General features: G+C 41.8%; 1 protein-coding gene across 1 annotated transcript in view; it reads right to left on the bottom strand.

Annotated features, from left to right (window-relative positions):
- LOC122808572 overlaps positions 1 to 22,729 on the bottom strand; it is a 782,028-nt gene that overhangs the window by 589,926 nt on the left and 169,373 nt on the right. The window contains exon 4 of the mRNA XM_044079528.1: positions 2,192 to 2,587. Within this exon, the coding sequence (XP_043935463.1) occupies positions 2,192 to 2,587 (396 nt within the window). The remainder of the gene's footprint in view (positions 1 to 2,191; positions 2,588 to 22,729) is intronic.

Genomic DNA, 22,729 nt, shown 5'->3' on the forward strand with positions numbered 1-22,729 from the left:
GGCTTTATACTCGATGATGGGTGATATATAATTATCAATCATGGTATGGGTAAGGCCAATCTATAACCAAATGGGATAAGTTATTTTGAGCATAAAATGAGAAACTGCCAAGGCTTAACATGGCCTACTAGAGCAGATAACCTGGTACTCATCTATGAACCGATGAAATGATGAAATAAAACCAAAAATGAGTTTCTTATCTGAGCTCTGTAGTTGATGCCACCCAGTTTAGGAAAAGCAATATCTCAAGAGACCTTTCTCTGACTGTGAAACAAGAAAACTGAAATGGTCCTGTCTTTGATTGTGAAGGGCTGTCCAGGTCCTGCCAAATGATTGGTTCTTCACCCTGACAGATAGGCAGTGGGAGGAGTTCTGCGGTTTGGCAGACTGTCAGGGGGAGGGTAGCAGGTCACTACTGCCCATATGAGTGTATTTTTTGAACATAATACGACAAAAAAAGAATAAAGAGGCAAAGAAGGAGGGAAAGTAGGAAGGACATAATCAGGGGATTAAAGTTAAAGAAGTAATTTCTCATAGTTTTCACAGCAGAGTATGAATACATAGAAAATTGGATAAGGCACAAATGATGGTCTCCTGCAGGTCCTCTGATTGTTTTACTTTAACAAGCAGTTATGGGTAGTGATGTGAATAGCACCATTGGCCATGCCTTCTAGCAAGCACCGTATATGCCAACAATAAGGTTTGACCAATGGGAGAAGATATGAACTGTCTGCATGACATAATCACCTTATTTGACTAATTCAGGGAAAGCCTTTCCAAGTTTTTAACTTAGATCCTTCTGGAATGCTTCAGCTTGTTAAACTTACCATAAACAACATAACACTGTAAGCTGCTAACCTCAACAACCAGTAACATACCAGAGTTTTTCTTTCATCTTCAGGACACCAAAGTTCAACTCCTTAATGTCCAAATCAATCACAGCAAGATTCATTATGACTTCATAGCAAGCTACTCTATACAGCACTGCCTGTCTCACATCCTGAGCATGATAGCTATCATAACATATTAGGTGAAATCCTAATGCCAAACCTCTTTGCAGCATCAACAGAATGGTTTGAAGGGACAGGTATATTTTGCCTAGTATACCACTGTTCGGGAAAAGTGCCCCCATCCACATTAAACAAAGTTAATTCTTGTCCATATTCAAGCATGAGTTGGAGCTATGGATAAGAAACAGAACATTTACCCCAGCACTACCACCGTGTACTACTAATGGACAGAGACTGCTCCTAATGCTTTATACCATGCGTGGCTCCTTTCAAATGATCTACAGTATGATCCCAGTTATTCTTATTAGGGGTAATATATAATTATACAATTACCAACCATGGGATGGATAATGCCAATATATAACCAAATGGGACAGGTTATTTTGAGCATAAAAAAGGAAACTGGTTAGGTGTAAAATGGCCCACAAGGGCAGCTAGCCTGGTGCTCACCTATGAACCTAAAACATTTTTTTCAAGGATAGTGGGGGCAACAATATGGGTTGGTGGGTTAAAGTTAGCACCAAAGGTGTTTTGGCTGTACTTTTAGAATGGGACTTGTGATATTATACATGAGCTCACTACATTGTTGGACATTATTCCTTTATTTCTTGACATAACTGAAGATAAAGCATATCTGTAGTCTATACCTGATACTTTTTTATACACCCCTTTTAGAATTTTCTAAAATTTCAGCCATCTATTGCTTGTCTATCAAAATGAGCAGAATCTCATATAAAGCAATATATATATATATATATATATATATATATATATATATATATATATATGTGTGTGTGTGTGCGTGTGGCTGTGTGTGTGTGTGTGTGTGTGTGTTTGTGTGTGTGTGTGTAGGAAGTCTTTAGATCAACTTACAGAGCAACAAGTAAAACTTAGTTGCATCTCAATAAAACATCTTGCATCTGAATGGGAGAAATGTGTATTTTCTCCCCAACCAGGCCCATGTTAAAACCAATGCTGGAGTAGCAATGTAAGATTTATACATGAGAATGGCCAATGCCCCATCCCCATCCCTACAGACCCATGGTAAATCTGGTGTCAGTTTTATCCAGTTACGTGCAGTTCGATGAAAAGGCAGTTCAGACACTTTGCATGTGTGTTGTCATTATATTTGTACTTTGCTAAGGCAACAGAACATGGAAAAAGTGGTGAAACGTTCTTACCATCTACCCGTAGACGGAGGGCTTTTCCAGATGAGTAGGCATAAGAAGGGTCTTCCAGCTGCACTCGACAAAAGTAGCTATTTCTATCACTGTAACTGGTGCTCACTATCTCAATTGATATATCATTCTTTTTCAGGTTCCCACCAAATCTGAAGCGAGTTCTCTTGTTTGACACAGCATTGGTGCAGGTATAACTTTCTGCATTTTCTTGGTATGGGAGAACACACTGGAAGATGAGTGGCCCACGAAATGGATCTCCTGTTCTCCAGATAACTGTGACATTCCCCTTGTAGTCATCAACAGGGTGTGTAAATGTGCAGGGAAGACGAGTGGACATTCCTAGTTGAGCATTCACCGTGGCTGGAGCCTGTATACTCCAATCATATCTACCAATTCCTATAATAAAATCAAAGCAAAGGAATATAAGACTTGTAATTGCAAAATTTAGAGCAATGTGGGTATATAATCTTTATAACTTTGAGTTACTTTACTACTTAGTGTTTTGATGACTAGGTAAACCCCACAGGAAGCATAGTTCTTTCTCATGTCATACAAGGGAACAGGCTGTTGAGAGATGGTTACAGAGCTGTATGGGTTACATCATCATTATGTGAGTACACAGGCTCATTAGTTGCATGAGGTCAGTGGATAATCTCCTGCTTATCAGAATAAGATCTACCTTTGTAGTTTGATCATATAGCATTTGCTCATGGTTGTAAGTCAGTACTTCAACTGCATTTGTAATTCAGTACATAACGTTTTCAGATTAATGCTTCCTCTCAAGAACTGTGCATTAATTGTTTGAATATTTCCATAAACTTCATGAGTTCTATTGAGTTCTGGTTATTAATTCTCTCCTTCCAGCAGTGCTGTTGAGTTAGAGGAGGAGGTTGTTTATAGGATCATGCCAGGGATAGGGGGACTGGGGGATGGGAATAGGGTACATGCGATTTGCACTGCAGGCAGTGTGAATGAACAATGTGGGATGAAGATCATTGGAGCATTTTGTTGAGAGTGGGGTTCAGGACTGCATATATCAAAGTCATACAAAGATTGAATTTCACTTAGAGAATTTAGTGACATTTCAACTTTAGCATCTTCAGGACAAAATTCTGATATTATTCTAGAAGTATTGTTTATAGTGTTTAGCAAATGGGTAACAAAATAGTAAAAAATATCTGCATTATGAAAATATAGGATGGACATAAAACAGAGGTGGGGAGAGTTAGAGATGTCTTGTGTGTGTTGCCTGCTGGAACAAAATTTTGTATCCTCTCTCCCGATACAAGGCATAGCAAATAGTGAAAAGCTACTCAGCCTGGTGGCATATAGGGATGAAGCCTTGATTGTGGCTAAGATTTTCCAAATATAGTTAGATGGAGTTGGTAGGAGGACAGGCTTAACCATCCTGGGGTAGGTATTATGCCAATGTGGGTGGATTTTTCATCACGCTCTACATAGGGTAAACAACTACCAGGCTGGGTTTGTGAGATGGACACTGCAGCATGATTGCCTTAGGGCATATGGCAGACATTGGTGAGTGGGCATACATCACTGCCTGTCCAGTGATGGATGTAGATAGTAATGTCATGCTGGAAGGGTAGGGCTACACTACTGTGAGCTGCAGTTTAATGGCTCCTTGCCTGTGCAGTCCCACTTGTCAATGAATGTCAGAAAGAACCCAGAGAGCCTTGATGTGGGAGGTCTGCGGCCTCCTTGTCTGCAGGGCTAACCCAAATGGGAGACCCCCCCCCCCCCCAGAGGGGTGTTACCACACTGTTAGAGCCTCCAGTAGTGTGAACACTGGGGAGCTGGTATTGAGGAGCATGAAGTCAGTGGCAACATAAAAACAGAAAAAAGTGTGTACTGAAAAAATTGAAATTATTGGCCTTGGCCTTGCTCTGGGTACAGAGTATGCCAAAGATATGGGGGAGGGTAAAAGGAACAAAAATAAATAGTTTTTGCAGATTCATAGGTTCAAACTAGGCTGTTTTTAAAGGCAGATTATTTGCAGCCTTGCCTCAAGATCCCAGTTTGTCAGTACCCCATGGCATGAACAACTATTATCTAATTTCATCCCCTTCCGGTGACTGAAGGCCAGACTAGGAGTAAATTTGCAATTTCCATCTATTTATCTGGACACTCAGGGGTCAGGGAGCTACTTTGCTTTACATCTATGAGAAGCATATTCCATAAAAGAGGATCTATCTCACCAGAAGGTCTTATTTATGCTGTGGTGGAAGTTTAGTTCCTTTGAGTGGGCACCTGGTTTGCAGATTTGTTGAAGACTGCATAGCACTGGGTCATACAATGCTTTGTAGGTGAGGCAGAGACCCTCCCACCCCATTTATTTATTTCACTGAGATGCAACACATTGTAAATAAAATGTAAGTAGGACAGCAAGCCAAGTAATTAATTAGAGACAAAGCAGTGACTTGCAAGAACTGCTTCAGTCAGATAGATAGCCATGTATGCGTACTTATAACATTAAACAAGTAAGACTTAATTCATAAAATTAAATAAAAATGACTGTCTAAAACAAATCAAAGAACCATTCCACAGCAAATGCAGATTAATCTTCTGCCATGATTTCGGTCCCCACAAAACGTCAGCCTTTTAAGGAAATCAAATACATTTAAACTTCAAAGATGAACAGAACTAAAGTGATGTCCAGAAAACTGATAGCTTGTGCAAACTGTGTTGTTCTGAATCCCCCCCAAAAAGAATGATAAGATCTATTCCAATGACTAATAAAATCTGATAGTTTTTAATGTTCATTTGATCACTACTGCAGTAGCCTAGGCTTATATGGGTTATGTCCTGCCAAGGACATAACAACCAGCCAACGTACAAAGCTTCAGGGCACCTTCCATGGGCCCAAACCATTAGTCAGCATGAACTGAACTGACTAAAAGTCTTGTTTGGGTGAGTAGTCCTTCAGAGCTTTCCCTTCACAGAAGAGAGTGCCCCTCCGCAGACTTTTGAGGATTGAAGGTTGGCTAATGAAGTTCCATTGGTGGGCAGATAAGTTTGATTCAGAGAAAAGAAAAAAGAAAATCCACATTTTTTTTGAGACAGAAAACATACTGTTTTTTTTTTTACTTTTGTGGTAAATTAAATGTCATGTACTTACTTTTATTTATTTTATTTATTTTACATTTGTTGACCGGGCTAGTCCAGCTGGATACATATCCATTTTCAGCAGAGGCCCGGGGAGAAAAGCTCCTCGAGAGTACAGAAATAGAAGTTATGTCCTTACCATAACGTTCCATGTGGAGTGTTCATCTCGCCTTTGTTCTTACACATGGGTTCGGAGCCGATCCTCGGCTCCGTGCCGGCCTCTTGCAAGCTCTGCATCGAGAAGAAGCTCGAGACAATCTAATACCCACAATCCCCCTCTGCCTTTACCTCAGATCTAGTTTGCAAGCAAACCAATCTATATAAAAGCACATTCATGCTTACACACATAACATATCTAAACAGACACATATAAACATATATGTGTATACCAACTATGTACACAGAATAAAAGCAGTAGCAAAAAATGCTTCTGGCCAGGCATCAAAGAACGTTCTTCCTAAGGGTGGGAGGGTGGGACTGTAAGAACAAAGCCGAGATGAACACTCCACATGGAACGTTATGGTAAGGACATAACTTCTATATGTGATAGTGTTCAATCTCGCCGTTTGTTCTTACACATGGGTAGCGTCCCTAGCTCCTTGATCCTGAGGAACTCACGGGAGGACATTCTTGAGCACAGTGGAACCAAAGGTTGCCCTGTCCCTAGAAACCTTGTCTACTTTATAATGAGAAATAAATGTATGTGGCTTAGACCAGGTAGCAGCCGCACAAATAGCATCCAGAGGTAGGCGAGCTGCATGAGCCAAAGATGTAGATATCGATCTTGTGGAATGTCCTTTGGGTTTGTGTAAAAGGGGTTGATCTGCAGAATCGTAGACATAGATTATACAATCCGTTAACCATTTAGAAAGAGTTCTTTTGGTAACTGCAAGTCCTTTCCTGCTATCAGCAAAAGCCACAAAGAGTTGATCTGTTTTCCTGTGATCTTTTGTTCTATCCAAATAAAACCTTAGCTGTCTGTGAACATCTAATTTGTGTAACATATACTCCATTTTGTTGGAGTGGTTTTTGAAGAAAGTGGGTAATTCAATGGACTGATTAATATTGTTAATGGAACATACTTTAGGGAGGAAGGATGAATTGGTTCAAGAGAAACTCTGTCAGAGTGAAAGATCAAATAAGGGTGCTTGATGGAGAGAGCCTGAAGTTCAGACACTCGTCTAGCAGAAGTAATGGCTACCAGAAAGAGAGTTTTCCAGGACAAAAATTTTAATGGGCAAGAAGAGGCAGGTTCAAAAGGGGGCAACATTAATTTAGATAGCAACAAATTTAGACTCCAAGGTGACGTAGGAGATCTGACCGGTGGTCTAATATGAAAAACTCCTTTTAAAAAGGCTTTACAAAGTCTGTGAGCCATAACAGGAGCTCCACATTCTTCCACATGGAAATTCGAAATGGCAGCCAATTGAACTTTTAGAGTAGCAGGAGAAGCACCCTGATGAAATAAGTCTGTTAAGAACTCTAATATCTTATTCAAAGGAGCTATAAAGGGATCCACATGGTGTGCCTTCGCCCAGAATACAAACCGTTTCCATTTGCTAGTATATGTTTTCGTAGTGGAAGCTTTATGCGAAGCCACTAATATATCCTGGACTGCTGGTGACAAAAGATCAGACCTGGCTAAGTTGGGAATTGGAGCAGCCAAGCTGCTAGATGGAGTGACAAGAGCGCGGGATGGGGAACCCCTGACGAGTGAGTCAATAGATCTGGCTCTGGGTCCAGAATCCAGGGTCCCCGAATGCAGTGTATTTTCAGGAAGGGAAACCAAATTTGACAAGGCCAGAATGGAGCAATGAGGATTATCGTCCTGTGTAGGTTCCTGGCTTTCTGGAGAAACTTCGATATCAGAGGAAATGGGGGAAATGCGTATAGGAGTCCTGGGGGCCAATCGTAAACCAGTGCGTCCCTGGGGACTTCCCCTGGAGGGGGTAATAGGGCAAAGTAGCTCCTGCATTTGGCATTCATTGGAGACGCAAACAGGTCGCAGGAAGGCTGGCCCCACGTGCGAAAAATCCTTTCCGCCACTGACTGTTTTAGAGACCACTCGTGCGGTAACAGAATTGCTCTGCTCAGCCTGTCGGCTATGACGTTGGATGACCCCGGGATGTGCGTTGCTATTAGAAAGCGACCCGTGGACTCCGCCCACTGCCAAATTCTCATGGCCTCTCTGCATAGTTGATAGGACTTGGTTCCCCCTTGTTTGTTTATGTACCAGACTACCGACATGTTGTCCGTCTGAACTGCAATAGTCCCTAGAGGAAGGAGGGGAGCAAAGTGTCACCATAACTGTGGGCGTGGGTAGCACAAACGGCCTCCCCTGGGAAAGGTTGCACGTTTGAAGCCACCAGTTTAGATCTGTTTTGCAAGTCTTTGTTATAAGAATCTCGTGTGTTAGAGGTAGTTGTTGAAATGACCATTGAGCAAACAGTAGCCATTGTAGGACTCTCATGTGCAGCCTTCCCAGGGAAATTGCAATAAGGGAGGCTGACATGAGGCCCAACACCTTCAGTACTAGTTTTGCAGGAGATTTCCTTGACAAGAGTAGAAGACGTATGTGAGTCTGCAGTGATAATATCCTTTCTGGGGGGAGCTTCAGAATTAATTGACGTGTGTTTAACTCTGCTCCTATGAACAAGATATTTTGTGATGGCTGAAGTAAGGATTTTCCGAAATTTACGGAGATCCCTAGGTGAACACACAGTTGAAGAACATAGTCTCTGGCCTGCAGTAGTTGACGCCGGTGGTGGCCGAAAGGAGCCAGTCGTCCAGATACGGAAACACCTGGAATCCCTGACGTCTCAAGTGAGACGCTACCACTGCCATACATTTGGTGAAGACCCTGGGGGCTGAGGTCAGACCAAAGGGCAGGGCTCGAAATTGAAAGTGACTGGCTCCCAGCCGAAGCAAACGATCTCTGGATGCCCTGGCCATTTTGATGTGGTAGTATGCATCCTCTAGATCTATTGAGCACATCCACTCGTCCTTCTGTAAGAATGGAAGGATCGATTGAAGCGTGACCATTCGGAACTTTTCTTTCTTGACGAAAGTATTGAGGTAGCTTAGGTCTAGAATGGGCCTCCAGTCCCCTGTTTTCTTTGGAGCTAAAAAGAACCTTGAGTAAGTCCCGAATCCTTGCTGGTCCGCTGGGACTGGCTGGATGACTCTTTTTTTCTAGCAGCTTTGAAATTTCTAAAGCTGCTGGCTCTCGCAGATGGGGCGGTACATCTGGGAGTCTTTTCTTTGGAATGGGATAGGATAGGAAGGGTATGTTGTAACCTCTGGTAGCTACGCTTTTTACCCACTTGTCTGTAGTTATACCTTGCCAGGCCTGAGGGTATAAAGCTAAGCGACCCCCGACTGCCTCCAGAGCAGGACAGTCGGGCCTCCTCTCAGGAGTGCTGGAAAGGTTTACCAGGGAGTGTATCCCTGTCACCTTGATGTTGCGGACCCCCTCTGCCGCCAGGGCGGCGTCTTCCACCTCTGCCCCCTCCTCTGCCTCTAGAGGGAGCATCACCCTGTGTGCCTGAGAAAGACCCTTGGGGTTTTCGAAACCACATTTTCCCACCGCGTTGCCCTTTGGGGTACGGTCTAGTTGGGGTGGAAAAACGGACTCCGACAGCAGACAGAGTCTTTCCCTCTTGTTCACACCGGGTAAGGGTCTCCTTTACTTTGGGGCCAAAAAGAGTGGCACCGTCAAATGGGGCGTTTGTAAAGGAAGACTTGAAGGCTTCCGCAAAGGAGCATAGGCGCATCCAGGATTGTCTACGAAGAGCAATCGCTGAAGCTGCTGCCCTACTCGAACCTTCGCCGCGTAAGAAATCAGCCTCATGGACGAGTTAACAATCGATGTTAGGGTATTAAGTTGCGCTGTCACTTTCTCTGAGACAGCTGCATCTGTAGTACCCTGGAGGGTATCTCCCAACTCTTTGACTAGATCCCTCTGCAGACGTGTAAAATGGGTCAAATAGTTCAGGGACCGCATGGAAAAAGCCGCTGAACTAAAAATGCGCTTCCCATATCTATCCATCGTCCTAGAATCTTTATTAGGCGGATGGACAGACGAAGAAGACTCCGACATCTCCTTTTTCATGGCTGCAGCCACCACCATAGCGTCTACTGGAACTCCTTTTGTAAGGTAGGACTTATCCTGAGGTGCTGTGATGTACTTGTTCGGTTTCCTTGGAACAGGTTCCACTGTGTCAGGAGCCTCCCACGCCCTTCGAGCAATAAGTTCCATTAGCTCGTCGAAGGGCGGAGTGACCCAGGAGGAGGAAGGGCGAGCACCAAATGCCTTCAGCAGAACTGACTCATCCTCAGAAGGGGGAAGGGACTGCCAGTCACCTCTCTGTTTCAGGATCTCCAAAATGTCTGAAAAGAGACATCTTCTGAAGGTGACTTAGGGGACCCCTCTGACTCATCTAAGTCAGTATCAGATGTTATGGATTCCTGTGGAGAATCCAAGTGTCTCCTCTTACACAGTCTCTTCCTAGGGACTTCCTCGTGGGGAGCATCCGAAGAAGCCTCGGAGGAAGAGGGGCACCCTCCAGGGGTGGCTGAGACACTGGTGCCCGACGCTTGGATGTGGCCGTGGGTGCAGATGAAGACAAAGGCCCTTTATGGGGAGGAGAAACTGCTTCCACTGATGTGGTTGTCTGGGTAGACAACACCTTCCTCATCAGGTCGAACGCCCCGGGTCCCGCATCGAAGAGTCCCCGGTTCAAGAAATGGGAAGAATCCCGACACGGGCACCGAAGGCATCGACCCGAGGACGGAGCCGAATCGATCCGTGCGAGGCCCGAGGGAGAGTCGGAACCGACACGCCGGTTCGACTCGCCCCGAACCAAGAACAGACCGTCGGCTCCGAGACTCGGTACCGGGTCCGACGGAGTCGAGGTGAGGAACAGACCGAGAAAGGACGGTTCTGGACCCGAGGGCTCCACAATCAGCAGATCAGCCTCTTCCGGCTCCAAAGACTGAATCGGTCTCGGAGGAGGAATGGATGGAGATACAGGAAGGCCTTCAAGTTTCGACACCAACTGGGTGGAAACCGAAATAAGTTTAGAGAGGGCGAATGCTCCAACAACTTCTGCACCACGCGATCCACATCGACATCCGAAAGCTTGGAGGAAGAACGGGTCGAAGGAACCGAAGACGGAGCCGACCTCAATATGGCCGAAGGAGGGAGCTCCATCACCGGTTCCAAGACTCGAGGCTCAGGAACCGACACCAGTTGAACACTCGGCCCGAAGTCTGTGGAACCGGTGATCTAACCTTTGAAGAAGAGCTCGGAGCCGATGACTTAGGCTCCGACGTCTTCGATTCCTTAGAGGACTTCGATGCCTGGTCAGAAGCATCCAAAGCCTCTTGGAAAGCTGGTTTCAGTAGACCTCTGTCCATCAGTTTCCTGTGCCTATCTGTCATGACCCTCCCACTAAAAGAGTGACAGATGGAGCAATCCTCTTGTAAGTGAAGAGGGCCAAGGCAGTAGACGCAGGAACTGTGGTTGTCAGTGACCGACATTTTTTGGCCACACTGACAACGTTTGAAACCAGACTTTGCTTTCTCCGACATAGTATAACAATATATAACTACAGAAAAACACAGTCAATCCGAGTAAAAAGTCACAATCAGGTTAATGTCAATCCGGTTAAATTGTCTCAATATGGTAGATGTGAAGGGAGTAGGCCCCGATACAAAAATACCGAAAAAAAGGTTAACGGTACCAAGGAATTACGGAACCACAACACAATCACACTTGTTAATACAGATAATATCAACTAGAATATATTTCTTAATAAAATATAACAAAAAAGTTATATCTTAGCTTAGAAACTCTCGAGCTAGCTCCCAACGATGCGTATGCAGCAGCGGCAAACTAGATCTGAGGTAAAGGCAGAGGGGGATTGTGGGTATTAGATTGTCTCGAGCTTCTTCTCGATGCAGAGCTTGCAAGAGGCCGGCACGGAGCCGAGGATCGGCTCCGAACCCATGTGTAAGAACAAACGGCGAGATTGAACACTATCACATCAGTATTTTACTTAATACAAAAGTAAACTAAAAACAATTCAAAGTTTAACAGGTGGAAGTAACATATATAGTTAAGCTAATTTAGTACATGAAAGAATATATTGGAGTAAGTAGTTAGGAAAAATAAGGAAATGTGTACAGTTCAAAACACATTTGATGTAGTATCTTATGCTAAGTATATATATTAACATAGTAGGGAGACAGATAGTCATATTTTGATATAAAAGAGAGTCCAATAAATTGAAAGGAAGATATACTTCTGGTTATCATTATGCAGTTAGAATATACAGTCAGTAAGATTTAGTACCTTAGTAAGAAGAAGACATGAGAGGTTAGTCTGGGTTCAGACAGGTGCACAGCCAATGAGATTTGAGGTAGGTTTTAAGCCTGCTTTTAAACTGTGTTAGTGAAGGTAGTGAGGTTAAGTTACTGGGAAGAGAGTTCTAGTTTTTACCTATGGTATTAGAGAACAGAGAGTCCCCTGCCTTATTGTAGGTTTTGTGTATTTGTACTAGTATTTTACTAGATAAGCGCAAGGTCTTAAGGTTGCAGTATGGGGTGATAAGGTTGGTAAGAATTGGTGTGTTGTTAGGCTGATACAGGATTTTATGGACAAATGTTAATTGTTTAAATAGAAGTAGATTGCGTAACTCTAGCCAGCCAAGATTGTGATAATTAATACAGTGATGGGTCCTAAATGGAGAGCCTGTTGCAAATCTCGCTATATTGTTGTAGGAGACGGCCAGTTTGTTCATGTTGTTTTTTGAGAGGTTAGTATATATAGGGGAGGCATAGAGGAGGGTAGAGAGTAAGTGGGTCTGGGCAATAGTAGATCTTGCTAGTGGGGTAAGAAAGGATTTTATTCTATATAGGGAGCCTAGTTTTTTGTTAACTGTTTTTATGGTGTTGTTAATGTGGTCTTCAAAGTTAAGGTTATTGTCAATCAGAACTCCTAGTGGTTTTGTGTTAGAGTCGGGATATGATGGTTCCATTGTTAGATGTGACAGTAAAGTGTAGAGATGTGGTCCTGTGGGTGGGGGTAAAAAGTAAAACTTTGTTTTTCTTAGGATTTAGGATGAGACACTGACGATGTAGACATTCCTCAGCTGTGTTAAACACTTTTGGGTAAGAGATTGAAGCTCTGCTGGAGTTGAGGCTGAGCATATAAATGTGGAGTTGTCAGCATATTGAATTAAGGAAGCTTGAGGAATAACAGTATGCAGGTCATTGATAAAAATAGAGAATAGAAGTGGTCCAAGTATAGAGCCTTGGGGGACACCTAGTGCAATGGGGAGATGGGGAGATAGGTTGTTTCCCCACATAACTGCTTGTTGCCTATTGCCTAAGTAGGATTCAAACCATTGTATAGTAACAGTATCAAGGGATAGGTTTTTTAGTATGTTTATGAGAAGTTGGTGGTTAACCATGTCGAAGGCTTTGGAGAGATCAATAAAAAGGGCTGAGGATAGAGTGTTGTTATTGCGATTTTTATTTATACAGTCAGAGAAGGATAAAAGGGCAGTAGTAGTACTGTGAAATGGCCTGAAGCCGTGTTGGCAGTTAGCTAATAAGTTGTTATCTATAAGGTGTTTTAACAGTTGCATATGAATGCATTTCTCCATGATCTTTGCCAGAGGAGATAGTATGACAATTGGTCTGTAATTGGATAGTTCCCTAGAATTTCCACCCTTGTGAAGGGGGATAATGTGTGCAATCTTCCAAATGGAAGGAATAGCACCCTCAGAGATTGTTCTGTTAATCAGAATGGAAACTGGGTAGGCTATGGCATTTGCTGCTTTTTGTAGATATTCTGCAGGAAGGAGGTCGGCTGCAGTGGTGGTAGGTTTTAGTTTTTGCAAAAGGGTTTGGATAAGGGATGTAGGGATGGGTTTGAGATGAAATGGGGGAGGTAAGGTGGTATTGGAGGGTGAAGGAGATGAGCTGTTGGGAGATAGTTGATTGGCAAGAGACTGAATGGTCTCAGTAAAGAAGGTATTAAAAGTACTAGCAATTTGCTTTGGATTGTCCTGATCAGCACCAACAGGTGGGGGAGTGACAGTACGGCCTGGGTGTAAGAGAGCATTTATACCTGCCCAGAATTTTTGGGGTTTACTTTGCTTGGTATTTTGGAGTTGAATGTAGTACTTTCTTTTATCTGACAATATTGCTTTTTGCTTTTTTTGTCTCATTTCTTAGCTGTCTGAACTTTATGTGATCTTCTTGGTTTTTAGTAGTACTCCATTTGTTCCAGATTTTATTTCTGAGTAGCATTTTTTTCTCTTTTGAGAGCCAGGGGGCAGGTTTGTTTCTAGTTTTAATGGTCCTTTTTGGAGCATGGAGGTCAAGAATATTTAGGAATTTACTATTAAAGTAGCTTACCGCTTCCTCTAAGATTAGACTTTTGAGGGGTGACCAGTTGCATGCTCTAAGTTCATTTTGGAAAATATCAGGGTTAAAATTTTTATTACTCCTGATTGCTCTATAGGTAATTGGATTTGGGGTGTCAGTCTTGACTCTAATTATGAAGGTGAGAGCATGGTCACTTATATCCTCAGGGAGAGTCCCTACATGATAACTTTGTTGATGTCTATTTATTAGTATCCAGTCTAGGGTACTTTCAGTGTTATTGTGTTTATTGGTCCTTGTGGGGGAACTTATAGTTTGAGTAAACCCATGTAGATTAAGATGGGTAGAGGGCGGATGAGAAGTACAGCTTTTCCAGTTAATATTAAAGTCTCCGAGTACTATTGTTTCTTGGGGATAGTTGGTTGATAGCCAATTCAGGATATTTTCAAGGATATTAGAGTTATGCCCTGGGGGAAGATAGACAGCAATAATATATATGGACTTATGGTTATTGAGTTGGATTTTGGAGATAAGTATTTCTTCATTGCTAGTTAGAGGGGGCTTAGAGTCAATAGAGGTTACTTGTAGTCCAGACTTGTATAGTATAGTTATTCCACCTTCCTTTTTAGCTAATCTATCTTGTCTTAAGGTGCTATATCCTGGTGGAGTAAATTCATTATCTTGTATAGTTGGTTTGAGCCAAGTTTCAGTAAGACACAGGATATCAAATGAGTGGACATCTATGAGAGCATGTATTTGGGCAACTTTATTATTTATGCTTCTTATGTTAAGATGGGCTACTAATAGTGAGTTGGGGGGTCTGATAAGGAATTGGGTAGAAGTGAGGGTTGCTGTATGGGTCACTGTAGAATGTGTAAAGTTTGGGCCAGGATTGGGTTGGATATCTCCATCTATTATTGTTTGGAGTTGGTTGCTAAGTGTAGGTTGCAGGTATTTACCTATAAGGAACAGAGATTTCCTGGCTTGAGGCCTATAGTATTTGATGTGATTTAGTCTGTGATATTTTGCTGATAGGTAGGCTATTGTACTAGGTGTATTTGAAAGAGATTGAGTATAACTTATGGGTGTTGAGCAGGTTTGCTTTGTTGGGTAGTAAAGGTTTGTGTGGTGGGATGTTCATAGAATATCAGTAGATAAAGTATAAAAAGAATCGGTATGAATAAGGATAGAAGTAAAAGTTTCCATTTGGATAGGTAGTTAACAGTGACATAGTAGCAGTGTAGAAAGTAGAGTAATGATAAGCTGAGTAGGTTGGATAATGTAGGTGAATCTTGGGTGTGGAGGTTCTGGCACTTTAAGGGGTGGGATTTTATGATAAGTCATAATTGAAGGGTGGGGCTAGAGTGAATAAATGTAGGAGTAGTGGGGGAGGGTGGGAATTGGGGCAGGGTGATAATTAATACAGTGATGGGTCCTAAATGGAGAGCCTGTTGCAAATCTCGCTATATTGTTGTAGGAGACGGCCAGTTTGTTCATGTAGCTTTTTGAGAGGTTAGTATATATAGGGGAGGCATAGAGGAGGGTAGAGAGTAAGTGGGTCTGGGCAATAGTAGATCTTGCTAGTGGGGTAAGAAAGGATTTTATTCTATATAGGGAGCCTAGTTTTTTGTTAACTGTTTTTATGGTGTTGTTAATGTGGTCTTCAAAGTTAAGGTTATTGTCAATCAGAACTCCTAGGAGTTTTGTGTTAGAGTCGGGGATATGATGGTTCCATTGTTAGATGTGACAGTAAAGTGTAGAGATGTGGTCCTGTGGGTGGGGGTAAAAAGTAAAACTTTGTTTTTCTTAGGATTTAGGATGAGACACTGACGATGTAGCCATTCCTCAGCTGTGTTAAACACTTTTTGGGTAAGAGATTGAAGCTCTGCTGGAGTTGAGGCTGAGCATATAAATGTGGAGTTGTCAGCATATTGAATTAAGGAAGCTTGAGGAATAACAGTATGCAGGTCATTGATAAAAATAGAGAATAGAAGTGGTCCAAGTATAGAGCCTTGGGGGACACCTAGTGCAATGGGGAGATGGGGAGATAGGTTGTTTCCCCACATAACTGCTTGTTGCCTATTGCCTAAGTAGGATTCAAACCATTGTATAGTAACAGTATCAAGGGATAGGTTTTTTAGTATGTTTATGAGAAGTTGGTGGTTAACCATGTCGAAGGCTTTGGAGAGATCAATAAAAAGGGCTGAGGATAGAGTGTTGTTATTGCGATTTTTATTTATACAGTCGGAGAAGGATAAAAGGGCAGTAGTAGTACTGTGAAATGGCCTAAAGCCGTGTTGGCAGTTAGCTAATAAGTTGTTATCTATAAGGTGTTTTAACAGTTGCATATGAATGCATTTCTCCATGATCTTTGCCAGAGGAGATAGTATGACAATTGGTCTGTAATTGGATAGTTCCTAGAATTTCCACCCTTGTGAAGGGGATAATGTGCAATCTTCCAAATGGAAGGAATAGCACCCTCAGAGATTGTTCTGTTAATCAGAATGGAAACTGGGTAGGCTATGGCATTTGCTGCTTTTTGTAGATATTCTGCAGGAAGGAGGTCGGCTGCAGTGGTGGTAGGTTTTAGTTTTTGCAAAAGGGTTTGGATAAGGGATGTAGGGATGGGTTTGAGATGAAATGGGGGAGGTAAGGTGGTATTGGAGGGTGAAGGAGATGAGCTGTTGGGAGATAGTTGATTGGCAAGAGACTGAATGGTCTCAGTAAAGAAGGTATTAAAAGTACTAGCAATTTGCTTTGGATTGTCCTGATCAGCACCAACAGGTGGGGGAGTGACAGTACGGCCTGGGTGTAAGAGAGCATTTATACCTGCCCAGAATTTTTGGGGTTTACTTTGCTTGGTATTTTGGAGTTGAATGTAGTACTTTCTTTTATCTGACAATATTGCTTTTTTTGTCTCATTTCTTAGCTGTCTGAACTTTATGTGATCTTCTTGGTTTTTAGTAGTACTCCATTTGTTCCAGATTTTATTTCTGAGTAGCATTTTTTTCTCTTTTGAGAGCCAGGGGGCAGGTTTGTTTCTAGTTTTAATGGTCCTTTTTGGAGCATGGAGGTCAAGAATATTTAGGAATTTACTATTAAAGTAGCTTACCGCTTCCTCTAAGATTAGACTTTTGAGGGTGACCAGTTGCATGCTCTAAGTTCATTTTGGAAAATATCAGGGTTAAAATTTTTATTACTCCTGATTGCTCTATAGGTAATTGGATTTGGGGTGTCAGTCTTGACTCTAATTATGAAGGTGAGAGCATGGTCACTTATATCCTCAGGGAGAGTCCCTACATGATAACTTTGTTGATGTCTATTTATTAGTATCCAGTCTAGGGTACTTTCAGTGTTATTGTGTTTATTGGTCCTTGTGAGGGAACTTATAGTTTGAGTAAACCCATGTAGATTAAGATGGGTAGAGGCGGATGAGAAGTACAGCTTTTCCAGTTAATATTAAAGTCTCCGAGTACTATTGTTTCTTGGGGATAGTTGGTTGATAGCCAATTCAGGATATTTTCAAGGATATTAGAGTTATGCCCTGGGGGAAGATAGACAGCAATAATATATATGGACTTATGGTTATTGAGTTGGATTTTGGAGATAAGTATTTCTTCATTGCTAGTTAGAGGGGGCTTAGAGTCAATAGAGGTTACTTGTAGTCCAGACTTGTATAGTATAGTTATTCCACCTTCCTTTTTAGCTAATCTATCTTGTCTTAAGGTGCTATATCCTGGTGGAGTAAATTCATTATCTTGTATAGTTGGTTTGAGCCAAGTTTCAGTAAGACACAGGATATCAAATGAGTGGACATCTATGAGAGCATGTATTTGGGCAACTTTATTATTTATGCTTCTTATGTTAAGATGGGCTACTAATAGTGAGTTGGGGGGTCTGATAAGGAATTGGGTAGAAGTGAGGGTTGCTGTATGGGTCACTGTAGAATGTGTAAAGTTTGGGCCAGGATTGGGTTGGATATCTCCATCTATTATTGTTTGGAGTTGGTTGCTAAGTGTAGGTTGCAGGTATTTACCTATAAGGAACAGAGATTTCCTGGCTTGAGGCCTATAGTATTTGATGTGATTTAGTCTGTGATATTTTGCTGATAGGTAGGCTATTGTACTAGGTGTATTTGAAAGAGATTGAGTATAACTTATGGGTGTTGAGCAGGTTTGCTTTGTTGGGTAGTAAAGGTTTGTGTGGTGGGGATGTTCATAGAATATCAGTAGATAAAGTATAAAAAGAATCGGTATGAATAAGGATAGAAGTAAAAGTTTCCATTTGGATAGGTAGTTAACAGTGACATAGTAGCAGTGTAGAAAGTAGAGTAATGATAAGCTGAGTAGGTTGGATAATGTAGGTGAATCTTGGGTGTGGAGGTTCTGGCACTTTAAGGGGTGGGATTTTATGATAAGTGATAATTGAAGGGGTGGGGCTAGAGTGAATAAATGTAGGAGTAGTGGGGGAGGGTGGGAATTGGGGGCAGGGTAGGGGAGCGGAGTGAGCCCGCAGGGCGAACAGAGCGGGATAGAGCCAGTGAAGAAGAAGGACCCTAGGAACAATCAGTGAAATGCTGACTACTGAGGTAAGGTGAAGATGTGACTGGAGGAGAGTGAGTAGTTGTAAGAGTAGAGGAGTGACCAGCAAAGAAAAGTACAAGTCAAATATGTGATAATTTGTGTATCAGAACATTGAGATAGGTTTGTAGAGCAAATCCTTAGGAAAAGGAGAGTAGAAACAATAGACTTTTCTAGTGTGTTTTCAGGTCTAGGAGTAGAGGAGGGGAGCAGAACTCAGCAGTTTAGATAACTTATAGGTAGAGTGATGAGGTTTGGGAGAAAGGATTAGAATAGCTTGGCTGACCTGGCTAGGGAGCAGTCCTCAGTTACATGTCATTATGGAGGTCAAGTATAGCAACAACTAGAGTCATTATAACACATACTTTCTTGGTTCCTTTTGGATTAGAGGCTAGGGAGAGGTTTAGCTCTATCCTATAGTTCAGGTAGAGACCAATTGCCTTAGCATAAGGTTTATATCTTGGCTTTCAGGCAGGACAGATTCTCATTCACTAGTTCAGGGCAAGCAGGGTAGAGTGCTGGGTGAATAAAGGGAGAAAAGAAGACAAAATTATAGGTAAACAGAGTGTTAGTGGCAGGCAAAAATTAGCTGTTCCACAAAACAAATAGTCAGATTAGGTGATAGTACCAACAAACAGTCAGAATGGCAAAGATGTGGCTGTTAACTGAACAAATATCCTTATTTGACCTTAGTAAATGCATTCACAAATACAGTACTGTACAAAAGTCTACTATAATTGCAGCACAAAAGCATAAAAAGAAGCAGAAAAAAAATCCTTTAACTTTCTTGTAACAGTATAAATCCTATTGAAATACTATAATGGTAGTGTGTATATATAACAGCCATAGTTCTAAATACACAGAGCAATTAAGTATTGGAATACTATGGCGATATCAGGTTAAAGTAATCACACGCAGTAGGAATGTTTACTACCAATATGTGCAGTATAGATAAATGTTAGCTTGATTACTGTGGCATTATCAGGTAACAAAGGGTGGACAGTAATAAAGTTAGGAATCTCCTCACTACCAGTCAGGAAGCACTAAAAGCAATAGGAAAGTAGGAATCCCCCTTACTTACAGCCGGAAGCACCAGAACGCTAAAACAATATGTACCTGGTCCCAGAACAGCAGCGCTAACATTACAAAAGTAGAAATCCTACTATAACTTATTAAAACCCCCTTTCAACAGTCGGAGCTCCAGCACACTAAAAAAAACAGCATACACACAGTCCCAAAAGAACAGGGAAAACAGTCTTACAGTCGTGAAGCAACAGAACGCTAAAAACAACATGTACCTGGATCCTAAACAGCAGCTCAAGCAATACAAAGTTATAAATACTATCGTAGAAAATTAAAACTCCCTTCTAGCAGTCGTAAGCATCAACACGCTAAAAACAAACAAACACACAAGCCCAAAGAACAGGGAAAACAGTAGTATACTAAGAAAGCACCCGAACGCTATAACAACATGTACCTGGTACCTATACAGCAGCGCAAGCCATACAAAATTATAAATCCTACTGTAGAAATCTAAGACTCCCTTACTGCAGCCGTATGCACCAGCACACTAAAGACGGCATACACACAAGCCCCAAGAACAGGCAAAACAGTAGAAATTTATTAAGCCTAAAATATAACACTATCGATCTCTTACTGATAGATAGGAAGTACTACAAGTGGTGAAAAAGCAGGAAACCCCTTTACTTTTAGCAAGGAAGCACCAGAACGCGGAAAGTAATGTCTAACTACTACCAAAAATAAGAGCGCAGGCAATACAGAGTCATAAATCCTAGTATATAAATAAATAAAACTCCCTTTCCACAGTCGGAAGCACCAGAACCTTAAAAAACAACATATACCTGGTTCAAATGAGCAGCGCAAGTAGTACAATTAAGTAACCCTAGTACAGTAAGCTAGACATCCCTTTCTATCAGTCGTCAGAACTAGAACGCTAAGAACAATGTGCGGCAAGATCCACGTGCAGCACGCTTAAACAGAATAGCAATTAACAGTGATAATTACATCGACACACTTTATGAAGCCAGAGTAGAGAATTCATTGCAGTACACACTTAAAAATCTTCCAGGTTTCGTAATATATAAGGTTATTAAACATGTAAGTTCAATAATACAATACCTACAATGGAATAGGACACTATAGCCAGGGACATGCAACAGCCAGAGCTTCCAGGAAAATAAAGATGGCGCCGACAGGAGTGGGATATATTTATATAGTTGGGGAAGGAAGTTAGAGGAATTAAGGGATTGACAGGAGAGGTAGGGGTAGAAGGGGCGGAGAGAGATCAATATAGACAGGCACTGGCCGGAAGCAAGAGCTTCACAATGCCAGGCAAGGCAGGCAGAAAAGAGATATAATATAGTAGGAGACAGATGTTATTTCCAGTTATTATACGGATAGGAGGGTCTATGGAGAAAACAGGTGGGTGGTGAAAGAGGCGAGGGAACACAGGTTCAGAGGCAGGATGGAGAGAGAAAGAGTAAGAGAAAAAAGGTAGGTGGAAGTAGAGAAGAGGGGACACAGGTTGCAGATGCAGGAATACAGAGAGGTAGTGGGCTTTAGGAGAGGTGGACAGTGAGCAGTAGAAGAGGGATAGAGCCAGTGAAGAAGAAGGACCCTAGGAACAATCAGTGAAATGCTGACTACTGAGGTAAGGTGAAGATGTGACTGGAGGAGAGTGAGTAGTTGTAAGAGTAGAGGAGTGACCAGCAAAGAAAGGTACAAGTCAAATATGTGATAATTTGTGTATCAGAACATTGAGATAGGTTTGTAGAGCAAATCCTTAGGAAAAGGAGAGTAGAAACAATAGACTTTTCTAGTGTGTTTTCAGGTCTAGGAGTAGAGGAGGGGAGCAGAACTCAGCAGTTTAGATAACTTATATGTAGAGTGATGAGGTTTGGGAGAAAGGATTAGAATTACCATAACTAAGCATCTGTGTTGTCCATTTTCATTCTTCCTCAGTGTATGGGTTCAGAACGGACCCACAGATCTGACTCAGCCACATATTCCAGACTTCGGATCCAGCTCTCAAGTTTAACCCTGTACCCATAATGCCCTATTCCATTGCCTCAGATTGAGTTTGTTGCCATATATCCTTATAGCTAGACATTGACAGGTATAGCTTGATAGAAAAAGGTAGGGCTCAAATCCAGAACTGTAGGTTCCAAATACAGTCCCATAGGTCTCTCCAGAAAAATGGATGGGAGATGGATGGGAGGGACGTTGAGAAGGAATGATAATGGACAAAGCAGATGCTAAGTTACATTGTGACACTGCCAGCCTAGCAGGCTGGAATTTTGTAAATAATTCTATGTCATTTGTAAATATTGATATGATTTATACAGAAGTATGTGATGATCAAGATTTGTACAGTACTGAACTTCAAGAATGTAAGCGCAGCATAAGATTAACTTGCAAAACTTCAAGAAAATAAGTTGAAATTAAATTGTTTTATGATTGTATTATAAAAGTTAGGTTCAATGCAGCAATGAAACAGGATGTCTAGAACTAGGGTGCCTTCTACATTGTTTTGTAAGTGTTTTATTGTTTTATGACTTTCAAGATTTGCAAACTTCTGAGAGATGTGTATTTTAACATAGAGGTTGTAAATTCTGTTAGTTCTGTTTTAGCCTGGGAACTGAAGTCAGGTGATAAAAGTGATGTCATCCAAGTTAACCCAGCAGTAATACCTGATATTAATTTAAGAACTCTCTCAGAGAAAGACTGGGCATTTTGTATTTTGTCTTTGACCTGGAAACACCCACTCATCATTATCACCATCTACACTTGCCTTGCTGTAAGTATGATTTAGGACATAGCATCTCTTTTAGATATAGATAGGAATATAGTAAAGATTAGTTTAGATGCTTTCTCTATTTATTTGAGGCTGTCCTGCAATGTTGTTTTAAGATATCTCCTGTTAGTTTAAACTCTAAAGTGACTGTGTTCATTTATAGGTTCATAGGTTCATAGGTTTGTACTAGGCTATCTGCCCTAGGGCATTTATAAGCTTAGCCAGAGTGTATGTGGCTTACACCACCCCTTAGGATGAGAGTACTATGCCCTTTTAGGGTTTAGTTTACTATGCCTCTGTCTAGTAGTGACACAGAGATGACCCCCGGGGTAAACCTACGATCTCCCATCCACTTGTCGAGATTTCTCTTGAATAGAGTCAGTGAGGGGCTCTGCCTAACATGGACTGGGATTCTGTTCCAGAGTGTAGGGAGCCTCTGGGTTATGAATCTGTCCGTCCAGCACGTTCTATTTATTTCTGTGCTGCGGTTTAAGTCACTTGTTCTCGTGGATCTGATGGATTTGGATTTTCTGAGGTGGAGCATGTCCATTAATTCAGGATTGGACATGGCCTTGTACGTCAGGCACAGATCACCTCTGAGTAGGCGGTATGCGACTGAATAGAGCTGGA

Source organism: Protopterus annectens, chromosome 8.part0, assembly GCF_019279795.1.
Source record: "Protopterus annectens isolate FY-2018-M chromosome 8.part0, PAN1.0, whole genome shotgun sequence".
Taxonomy (NCBI): Eukaryota; Metazoa; Chordata; order Ceratodontiformes; family Protopteridae; genus Protopterus; species Protopterus annectens.